Below are 12,199 nucleotides of genomic sequence, written 5' to 3' on the forward strand. Positions count from 1 at the left end.
TCAAGTAAAGAGTTCTGTTTAGTGCTGCAAAGTAGTCAAACCACAGTATATTTATTTTATACATTTATTATGACGAATAACGGTAAGCATCAATGCTTGTCGCAAACACTACCCTATATCGCAAATATTACCCTATTTATTCATAGAGAATCATCAGCATTCATCATAATCATCAGATATTTTCTCACCATAATATGTTTCAGCTATAGGTTGCCTCATGTCAATTATCTTTGCAATATGTTCCAAGTAGTTTGTCAGTGCGTTAGCAAATGGGGTTTTGGAACCTTTTGCTTCCTCATACTCCAAACGTGCACGAGAAAGTGTTTCTTTCCCAATGACTGAAACTTCTTCTGAAAGGTAACTGGCGAATTTCAACAGTCCCTCTTCCATATTCAACATTGCAAACATTTTGAAATAGCGTTCAACTGATGCTGCATCTTTTGTGTTCACAGCCTCGTCAAACCGTAAACAAACAACTTCACACAGCTTTTTTTTGGCTTCAAGCAGTTGCTTTACAGCATACTCAGTAGCTGCACCTTAAAAAAATCAAATTAGGACTAAGACAATTCATACATCCTCCTGTGCACAACAATATGCCATATCTTAAACTTTTTTCCAAAGATGACTTAATGTGTCCCTAATAGTCTTTTAGGGAAGGCTTATCTACTAATTGTATTTAGAGCAACTAGTACTCCACTGAACTTAGAGGAAAGAAGCCATGATTCAAGTAAATACTTTGGGGCAAGAGCCCCTTAAGGTGAAAGACCATTGATATAATTTCAGTTTTATACCAAAAGAAGCGAAAATTATGCTGCTGCATAACGTAGCTTTAACCATATTTATCCATTTCACATACTTAAAAAGGTATTCTTGCCAGAAGTTGGGGATACATCCTATTGTTTTGGGCAGAGCAACACACTGGTCACATCTATCATTACGGAGGCAACATAACAAAGAATGACTTAACTCTATAATGAGAAGTGGATATTTATGATCTAGAAATATATATCTATATTCAACCCTTATCGAAAAACTTTAAATTTTTTGAAAGTACTTACAGACATACGTCTGACAAAATTGGGAAAATCAGGGAACTCAATTCTTAATGCAAAAGATGTTCGATGCAGGTATGCAGTTTTTACAGCAAAAAAAAAAAAATCGTGAGTTTAAAATCAGCAGAGAATGAGCCAAAAAAATATATCGTCGTGTAGCTCTAGAAAGTTCAAATTTTCGGATTATTGTAGCAAAATACCGAAACTGGCATTAATTGGCAGTAAACAGTATATATAAAAAAAATGACTGAACAATCAAACTATACAAGAATATAGCCTTAATATGTAGTTTCTAAATAGGGATTGAAAAAAAACATATATCATTGAACACCAAAAAAATCTAAGCTACATATTAATAAGTTTATTTTTGAAATTCCTCAAAATTAAACCCTTCAAATTATTCGTTAATTGACTTAACTACACGAGAATATTATTAGAAAAACCAATTAGATTCAGCTTTTTTGTATTTATGCCTTTCGTTGATCTATCAATCAAAACTTTTTTCTGATTCGAAAAATATTTTTCATACCTTATTTGGACATATTCTCTCTAGCATTTATTTTTTCAATAGGAAACGGTTGTAACTGAATGTTGAAATACTTGACTATATTTGGGCGTTAAAATTGTTTGGTACGGATTTTGGGCATACAGAAAAGCTTGTTTATCTTCACAGTTCAGTGTGGCAACAAAGGAGAGAACTTACGACTGAGAAAGATGTTAATAGTTGTATAATAGCCAAAAGAAAATCGTAGAAATTTTTGTTTTCTGGAATGAATAGACCTAAAATTGAGTCCAGGGGTAAAAATATTTCATTTCATGTCTTAAACAGAAGTTCTAAACGGAAAAGCTTTATTTTCATGGTTCAGAATGGCAACAAAGGAGAGAAATCGTAGAAAATTCTGGTTTTCTAGAATGAACAGACCTAAAATAGAGCCAGGGGGAGGAAATGTTTTCATTTTATGCCTTTGGTATTTTAACTCTGGTGTTGCCAAATAACTATAGATGTAGAACTAAAAGTGACGTATTAATCTAACAGTAATACAAAATCCATAAGCACAACATAGAATAATGAATAAACTGGCAATTAACGCACACCATCATTATGTGAGGTTTTAGCCCCTTCTCATCCAAATTCAAAAACGAAGGAAATTCGACAGCGAAAAAACTGAATTCCTAAATGTTTCTACAAAGAAAAAAGTAATAAATTCAAGTTTTCTTTCTTTTTACCAGTGTTTATTTAACCTTAAAAAGGAGTATGTGTATCTAGTGATTAGTTTTTAATCCAGAGACTGTCGTCTCTTTGACTCCAAAATATACGCATAAGGCTAAATCCAAATATTGTAATTTATGAAGAATAGAATCCTCGTATTAGTTTAATTAACAATTATTGCTTTATATTACCATAACTAATGAGTGGGACGAAATAGGGAACTATACTGGGCCCAAACGTTTTCCTGATTAGTTAAATTACCTTTTTCCAAAAAAATGTTTTGCAAAGAAAAGTACAGAACTCCATTTCAAATAATCTTCAAAGCGTAAAACTACCACAAGTCACAATCAAAAATAAATTAAACCCAAAACGAACAGAAATTACAATAAATAACCGAGTCAAACTCAAAACGAGCGAAAATCAATTGAGTAGAGCTGACAACCCCCATTCCTTCTCAAGACCAGAACATAATTTCCACTAAATATTCCCTAAAGTTTCACCTTAATACCATTTCGCGTAATGAATTACAGTACCTGTAGTAGTAGCATTAATAGTATACACATAGAGCCTTCTGGCTAGTTCAAAATCCGCCACAACTTAGCCTTAAACGTCTAAATTGATAATGAAGGCCGTCATTGCGATATTGCTGTGTCACCTTTTAGAAAATCCACATGCTCATAGTTTTTTTTGGATTTAGTTCAAAATTAACATAAATATTCCTTAAAAGCTTCACCTCAATACTCTTAGCTTGCATAGTAGCAATAGTAGCAGTATGCACATAGCTCATTTGGTTTTTCCCCCCGTCCACACACGCTGAAAGTTTCAACTTAATACAATCAACTCTTCCTGAAGGATTTCTAATATGTCCTCTTGACAACCTGACCCCCCCCATCAATATTCCTTAAAAATTTCAGTTTCATTACCATTAGGTATGGTAGTATTGGTATTACTGGTAGTATTATAAATAGTAATAGCAGTATTCCTAGTAGCAGCAGTAGCATTAACGTATTGCCTTTTGGTCAGTTGAACATTGCTCTCATCAAGTCCCGGAAGTTTAAAATCAATGCAATTAGCCGTTACTATGACATTGCTGATATGTCTTTTTGATAATCTGTATGTTCTTATACTTCATTAACAGTGATAGTAGTCTTAGTAGTAGCATGCACATATTGCCTTTTGGTCAGATGATCTTCCTCTTTAAGCATTTTCTGAAAGTTCCAGCTTTATACCCAAATCAATTCTCGAGTTACAATTTTTTGACAATTTAGAGGCACATAGCGTCTTTTGAATTAGTTCTAATTTCCCCTCAATATTGTAAATAAAGTAGTGTGGTGGTGATAGTGGTAGCAGTAGTAGTACTTGTACTAGTAATGGCAGCATGCAAAAAATCGCCTTTTTGATCATCTCCATTATCATTTCCTGAGGTTCCAAATTAATATACTCGGTCATTCCTGAGTTACGCCCTTTTGACAATCCGTATAAACATAACGTGTTTTGGTTTAGTTCAACACCCTCTGAAAGGCTCGACTGAATGTCATTTCTCTTTTCGGAAAGTAAAGTTCAAAATACATTCCTTTCTCAATAACATATACTATATGTAACAATGAAAGAATTACCCTAAGAACTGTGGAGAGGTTGATATCCCAAAACACATAATTACTGATAACTACATAATTACAACTATATAAACCTCATAATTGCATAATTACTTTGGAGAATAAGCTTGGGGAGATGGTTGCTATCCATTTATTTTTGACTCTTAAAAATGGCAGTAGAACTTCCGACTTCCATTCAGATAAGCCCCCTCCGATCGAATGTGTTTGGGGAAAAGAGGATATAGGGGGGGCTAGTTGTCCTCCATCACTTTTGACACTCTTTGACAATCTGTATAAATATAACGTGTTTTGATTTAATTCAACACTCTACTCAACATTCTCTGAAATGCTCACCTGAATGTCATACGTTTTTTTGGAAAGTAAAGTTCAAAAATGCAGACATTTCTCAATAACATATACTATATGTAAACAATGAATAAACTGCCCTGAGGATTGTGGAGAGGTCGACATCCCCAAACACGTAAGTACTGTATCTGTACTGTGTACAGTACTGCATGTAAGTATCTTTCGATAATTCTGAACAAAAGAGCTCTTTTAAAATGTTGATCAGATGTGTTTTGAGGAATGATATGCTTGGGAGGGGGGAGGCTGTTGCCCTCCATTTACTTTTGACTCCTAAAAAGGGCACCAGAACTTCCAATTTCCAATCAAATAAGCCCCCTCCGATCAGTTGCGTTAAGGGAAATGAGGATGTCAAAAAGGGAAGGGGGGTAGTTACCCTCCATCCCTTTGGACTTTTAAAAGGGAACTACAACTACACGTTTCCGATCAAATGAGCCTCTTCTAAAGTTCACACGACCACCTCTTTATACAAACTTTGTATGCCCCCAGAGCATAACCTACAACCCTTGCCCCCAGCCTCTGAAGGAGCTGTGTAAGTCCTAAAGACCTTGTTATGTGATCTTTGGACCATTTTCGAACAAATGGCTATCTCCAAATTTCTATCATATGCATTTGAGGAAAATGCAACGTGTATGTATGAGAGGGGAGGTGAGTAGCTGCCCTCCGATCATTTTGTCTCTTAAAAAGGGCACTAGAACTTCTGATTTCCTATCCAATGACCCTTTCCAAAGTTTATACAACCACCCATTCTAAAAAAAAAAACCTTGTATGTCCCGAAGGCAGGTTGTAAGTATCTCACAACCCTTGCCCCGAGGGGTGTCATCCTCAAAGACATAATTCCCAGATATTTCAAGTACGCTGAATAAAATGGCTATCTCAAAATTTTGATTGAGTGTGTTTTGGGAAATGATGGGCGTGGGGGGTTGCCCTCCAATCTGTTCCAATTTTCAAAAAGAGCACTAGCCCTTTCAATTTCCAGTCGAATTAGCCCTTCCCGAAGTTTCTAAGACAACTCCTTCTATACGAAACACTATTACGCTTCCTATGATACACTACAGTGATATTTCAACAATGTTGACAAAGATATGCATTCGTTTACTGATGATGCGAAATTTTTCTGCATTGCAAATCTAGACCGTCCAACGTGGGTACAGTGAAGATGTTAAAAGTAGAACAGCCAAGACCAATGGTCCGAACCAAGATTAGAATATGAGAAGCAACATTGATGACAGTGGTCAAATATGGTTCCAAGGCATTGGTGCTCCGAAAAACGCAGGAAGATTTGCTAGATGTTTTCCAGAGAAACTCCCAATGGATTTTTTCGGGTACCTGACTGACTGACCGTATCTCAAACAGTAGGCTGCACGAAAAGTGTGGTTCAATCCTGCTTTCTAGGGCTATAATGAGAGAAATACTGAGATGACTAGGACCCGTTCGGCGGATGAAGGATGATAGATTGCCCAATGTCGTCATCCTTGCTGGGTAACCGTATAGGGCCAAACGAAAAGCAGGTTGCCCCCTATTGGAGTATAAGGATGTAGTAAAGAAAGATTTAAGGGACACAGGAAGTTCCCGGGAGGGTTTAAAGAGGGAGACTTTGAATAGATTGGGATGAAGGAGGATATCCAACTCTGAGTAAGACCTTCATCATATTTATCCCTTTTATTATTAATGTTTATTCATTTTAGTCCTTGTTCTACAAAATCAAACACATCACAAATGTAGATTTTTAGATATATAATAAACTATTTTAAAAAAGAAACTTTTTCCAAGACGAAGTTTTCAAAGAAAGGTAAAGAGCTACATTAACCCAAAGACGAGTACAAATAGAATCAAACAAAAATTATCAAACTGTTTGTGGCAACAAACTGAAAGGAAGGAGCAACACGGCTCAATAGTAACCGAAGCTCTAAGAAACAGAGTCTTGATAACAATCGATATTTTAAAAAGTTGAGTTTTGATGGTAAAGTTCATGAAATTTGTTACCCATCAAAAGTTAGGAGCCTGAGAAAATTTGCCCAATTCTTGAAGATTTAATAATATCTTACTAAAAAAAATCAAACGGAAACAAGAACATTAGACACTTACTTTCAAATTTATCTGTAGCAGCTCCTTTGATGGCTGCCATGTCAATGGCAAGAAAACGGTGGACGTAACCCACAGCCGTTTCATAGTCTTCAGATTCCATTGCAGCTACAACACCGGAGTGACAGGCTTGAAGAGAAAGAATATCTCCAACTCTCTTTTGACATTCTTCTACTCTTGCCTTCAAAAGAAATGAATTATTATTGCACAAATAGCGAGTATTTCTTCTTCCACATTTTCTCTATTCTTTTCCATTTTCTCTCTATTCTCTAATCCTAAATTACTTGTTTTACATTATCAATTGCTCTTAAATTATATCACAATAATTCGTTCTAAATAAGACACCTCCCTCTTAGATACAGCCAAAAGACTGATAGGGTGCAAAATTTTCGTTCAGAATGGACAGTATTAAAGTTGAAAACAGTTGAGACCTTGTATTTCCTAAGTTTAACAACCAATTTGAATATATTGACTTTCAACACAAACAGCATTGCTGTTTTGTCATTCAGACTTCAACGTAAATAAGAAATTCATTGTTTTAAAATGTTTTTCCTGGATTTTATTTTTTCAGGAAGGAAGCAGACATTCATCTTATCCCTTTGTTTAATTGGCCCTGTTCAATAGCATAAGGTTGGATAATGTCAAGTACACAATAGCAGGCAGCTTTAGTTTGCATAAAACGTCCAAAACTTAAGAACTAACACTCCAATTTTAGAATACAAGTATTTAGGTTATAGAAGAATACAATAACCACATATTAGACTACAAGTTTTTTATTGTCAGATGAATCCAAAATCAAGGCAGTTTCACATTCTACTTTATTGTCACCTTTTTCTCCAGAATTATTTTATAAACTATTATTATTTACGAATGGTAGAGGCAGTTAGTCCTCACCAGGTATATTTTTGCATCTTTGTGTAAGGAATAGTCAATAAGCTCATACTTCTGCTCAGCAAAGATGATGGCACCTATCAAAATAGCATAAATGCAATACACGAACATTATTTGAGAGAAGCCAAGGTAAATCCCTCTCCCCTCTCTTTTTCTTTAAGGTTCAAGAATTCAAAACTTTAAATTTAATTAAATTGCCGTTCCTGTAAAATGCTTGTCTGTAACACGCAGCTTTGATCCTTGATCCCCAACAACTCGAAAAAATGTTGCTGTAAACTTACCTTTGCCATATCAAGTGAACGGACTTTTGCACTAACTTTCTCAGCAAGAATAGCAGTAGATGTGGTTTTATCATGCAGCTCTTTAGCTACTGTTGCAGCTGAATCTAACATTGGTTCAACTTCAATTAGCGCTTTGACCTGGTTTCTTAATGCATCCCTAGCCATAATAATAGCTGAAATTCGTGCTTCTACATTCATTCTCTACACAAAATCTGAAATAGAAATTAATATATTTCTTAGTTTAACATAAGATCGAAATTTAAAAATAGTATTCTTTTTTTTTTATTAAGATCGTTCCTCCTAAGTAAAAGGACAAGGACCTTGCAGAAAAGAAACAGATAAGAAATACAAAAATGTATGAGGTAGGAACAATACATACTAGGAGGAAAGAGACTAGACTCTCATACATAGTAAATTCTAACAAACAAAACAGGAGAATGCACTAAAAGCCTCCCACACAAGCTCCTGCAAAGTAAATTCATGTTTGAGCTTGTTCATTAAAGAATACCAGTAAGTTTTAGTGCACTGTATGCAGTTGTATACACACCAATCTCTAAAATCTGCCTGTTCATTCTTCATCAGTAAAGGAATTTGCTCTACAGTAAAACTGTTTCTTCTGCAAACAAAGAAATTTGAAATAGTTGAAGAGATGAATATAGAAATATTATATTGTTAACTTTATCCCTTGCTTCACTGTGCAGGGCTTCAACCCTTTTTCGATGAATCCAGAAATTTGGCAATAAAAATGACAACACATTCAAGAAAACACTCATGGCAGCTGACAAGAAAAAAATATTTCCCACATTACCGTCAGACAACTGCAAGAATAATTGTCTTTCAAAAAGCATATGGTCTTTTTTTTACATGTAGCCAAAAGGAAAGAATAATACATATTGTGGACCTAAACCTGAAAAAAAAAAATCCAAAGCTGTACCACTACTGATGGACAGACTGAATATTCCTAAGTAAAAACAAAATATAAATATAAAAGTGATTGGTGATTTTTAAACTAATCTGTTTAGTGATAGGTAGTACAATAGCATTACTTAAATAAAGAGCAATACAGCTTGAATGTATTTTTTATCTTTTTTTCCCAAGCAACTTCACATATAAGGATTTAACATAGACACGTTAGAGGGGGCTTAACTGATAAGAAATTGAAATTTCTACCTTTTTAAGAAGCAAGTAATTATAGGGTGATCATTCCCCTCCCAAACTCTGATTACTTACCTTCTCTTCCTAAACCCCAACGAAAATTCGAAAATAGTCATTCGCTTCAAAATATTGGAAAGATCTAAGAGCTATGCTGCCAGGGATGAAATGACCCCCAGCAGCACCTGGAGCAAGGAGTGTATATGCAAAGTACGTACTGTTTACACGTAGGTTTAATTATTGGGGAAGGGGGATATTTGGTCCTTGGTCCCCAAAAAGACTAAGAGTATTAATGTAAAACTTTCAGGGAAATTTGAGTGGAATATTGAACTAAATAAGAAGGCACTGTGTGCATGCAAGTGGTCAAAAGAGCGTATCTGCATTGTCTTAGGAACGGCTGAGGGTATTAAGTTGAACCTTTTTTGGCATGTTGAGGGGGAAGTTGAATTAAATTAAAAGAAATTATCTGCATCAAGGTTATCAAAAAAGGGCACCTAAATTACCTCAGGAATGGCTAAGGGTATTACATTGAAATTTTTAAGACATGTTGACATAAATCAAAAGACACTATGGGTGTCCAGGTTGTCAAAAAGGCAGATGGGCAACATCTCAGGAATTGTTAAGTGTACTAAATTAAAACTTTCCGAGAATATTGAAAGAGATGTTGAACTAAATCTAAAGACACAGAATGTAAAGCCCTCCTAGACTTCAATTATGCTGATAATATGAATTTCCTAGATGACCATGTTAGCAAAATGAATTATATTTTGGATGCTTGAGAGTTCAGAGCACAAGAATAGGCTGGGATTAATACTAAGAAGAATAAATTGCTTAGACTAGGAATAAATGAAGGAGAAGAGGTGACGTTGGGTAACAGGAAGATCAATCAAGTGGACAGCTTCAGTTGCATAGGAAAGCATTACCGGGTTAGTTAATATGGTGGATGCATGGAAGATGTTAAAAAAGAAATATCCAAGACAACAGCGTTTTTCATGGTTGAAAAAATTTGGGTGAATAGGAAGATAAGTCTGCAAACCAAGATTAGAATGTTGGAAACTACAGTAAAGACAGCAGACAAGTATGGTTCTGAAATCTTTGCGCTTTAGAAAATGAAGGAGGACTTATTTGATGCTTTCAAGAGGAATTGTCAACAGATTATTTGGGTACTAGTTTGACTAACCGTATTTCAAACAGCATGATGTACGAGAAATCAGACTCTATCATGCTTTCTAGGGCTATAACAAGAGAAATGCTGAGGTGGCTAGGACACATTTCGCAAATGAAGGGTAACAGATTGCAAAGACTGGCCATTTTGACCATTCATCTAGGGCCAAAGAAAAACCAGATTTTTCCCAAATGTAGTGCAAAGAGGTTGTAGGCAAGGAATTAAAGTTAATTAAAAGTTCTTGGGTGGGTGTAAAGAGGATTTGAATAGATTGGGATGGAGGAGTGTTCACAGCTGTGCTCAGAGTGCTTGGTGCTGCAGTTAATTGTTAGTTTCTGTCAATTTCAAAAATCAAGTAAATATCTCAAACTTGTAACTTTTGATGGGTAAAACTATACATGACGAATCTTGTATATTCAGAATCAGCACAATAAGCTGATTCTGAATAATGTATTTAATGATACTAAAATTCCGATCTTTAGAGTTTTAATTACCATTACGCCAAGTTGCTCCTTACATACAGTTTATAGCACAAATCGTTTGAAAAGGAGTTCTGCTTAGTAGTCTTTAAGCAAAAATTAAGCTTATGTTTTTATATTTTCCCTTGTTTAAAAATGCTTTCTTACTGTCTCAGCAACAGAAATCTTTTTCGCTGAAAATTACACACACTTATTTTATTATGATATTTGAACCAGATTATTGAGTCACAGACTCTCTTTATGCCCCCAAATATAGGCTATAGCAGAATCAGGTCATACAATCACAAAGATGAAGAGGCTAGAAGTGAGAGTTAAAAAGGCAGTATAGGCGCTAAGCAAACAAGCAGTAGACTAAAACTGGGACTTCAAAAATACTTGATTGATAGAGATGAGAAGAATCCATGGCAGGTTGCTATGAAGAATGATTTAAGTCCTGAATCAGTACAAAAACTAGCCAAGTCCTGTTTGAAAAGAAAAATGAGCCAATTCTTAAACTGGTACAAACACAAACTAGATTGCAACTCAGTGAAAAACAAGCAAAGTCAAGTCTATGCTCAAACAAAGGGATACTCGACATACGGAATTTCAGTAACTGAGAATAAAAATGAGCAAAGTCCTGAATCTATTCAAAACAAGTTAGCACATTTATACCTCTGTTTACAAAATTTCTTGTTCTAATTTTTTTTATATTATTGTTGCTTGAAACCATTCTGAGGGTGTAGACAAAAAACAAAATCAATTTCCTCATTATTAAACTCTAAAATTTCTGAAACAAAATTTAGGAGCTGGGGCAGGTAGATACTCCCTGAAATTTACTTGCTCTGTTGTGTCTATTATACCAGGAAGATCCATTGCCTGAAGTCCAAGGAGCTACTAGATGACTTATAAACTGCAGTGATCTGTAATAGTCTAACACATCACATCAAGATAGAGTAAAAGGAAGGGGACTAAATAGTCTTGACTGAAACCCCAAATTTCAAACAGGAGAGGAGAAAACAAAATCTTTCCTGTTAGAACAATTCCTAAAAAGTATTATAGAGCTGCAATATTTTCAACTCTAATGACTTTTTCATGTTCAACAATAATTTTTTTTATAATTAGAACAACCTAGGCATATAGACTTTTTAAGCCTTTTGATCAATTCTTTCAATTTTTAACTTACTTGTGTAAAACTAATTCTGCTGCCAAACACTATTCCACTGAATATAATTTCTGTGCTTATTTAATATCTAACTAATTGTCATGAACTTTAATAAGCTATATTCAACGAGGGGTAACAAAAGAAAACATTGAGAGCTTAACTTGAAAGATAATAATAATTTATTAATAACCCACTACAAAACAACAAAACATAAGCGGAGTACTAGGAAAAAAGAAACATAAAGAGACTTCAATATGCACAGTCACGAATGGCAAAACAATCTAACTAACAGGTGAAGACAACCTAGAGAGAATACAGCATTATCAGCTAAAACAGTATTGAGTCTTTCAAACGAGTCAGTAATATCCATAGCACCATATTTACTAACAATGGCATGGTTACAGTAAGAAGAAGGCAAATAAAGTAGGTACTTCAGGTACCAAATGTATATCACTTGAACTGATTTAATTTGCTTCTTCTGGAGCAGTGGATACATACCAGACATAAATAAAACAGAGTGGTCACAAAATGTACTATAAAGACAGGCGAGTCATCAATGTGAGCAATGACCATGTTAGCAACGACTTTCCTGTAGCCTATTTGAAGCTTTTGTTCAATGTCAACAAGAGGTTTTACATGGGGTGCAGAGAGCATACTGCAAATACGGATGCCAAGCCGCATAATAATATTGGCACATCAGATTGAAGAAGATCCACATGGGAGTGTAAAAACTGCAGCTGGTGATTTTACATTGAATGCCAGGGTACTCACATTTATCAACATTT

The 12,199-nt window shown here is 35.0% G+C and overlaps 1 protein-coding gene across 1 annotated transcript in view; it reads right to left on the reverse strand.

Moving 5' to 3' along the window:
* LOC136034634 (conserved oligomeric Golgi complex subunit 4-like) overlaps positions 1-12,199 on the reverse strand; it is a 70,068-nt gene that overhangs the window by 52,862 nt on the left and 5,007 nt on the right. The window contains exons 2-4 of the mRNA XM_065715935.1: positions 7,478-7,689; positions 6,309-6,486; positions 189-536 (exon numbers count right to left, since the gene is read on the reverse strand). Of these exons, the coding sequence (XP_065572007.1) occupies positions 189-536; positions 6,309-6,486; positions 7,478-7,675 (724 nt within the window). The 5' untranslated portion in view covers positions 7,676-7,689. The remainder of the gene's footprint in view (positions 1-188; positions 537-6,308; positions 6,487-7,477; positions 7,690-12,199) is intronic.

The sequence above is a fragment of the Artemia franciscana genome, chromosome 13 (genome assembly GCF_032884065.1).
Source record: "Artemia franciscana chromosome 13, ASM3288406v1, whole genome shotgun sequence".
NCBI lineage: Eukaryota > Metazoa > Arthropoda > Branchiopoda > Anostraca > Artemiidae > Artemia > Artemia franciscana.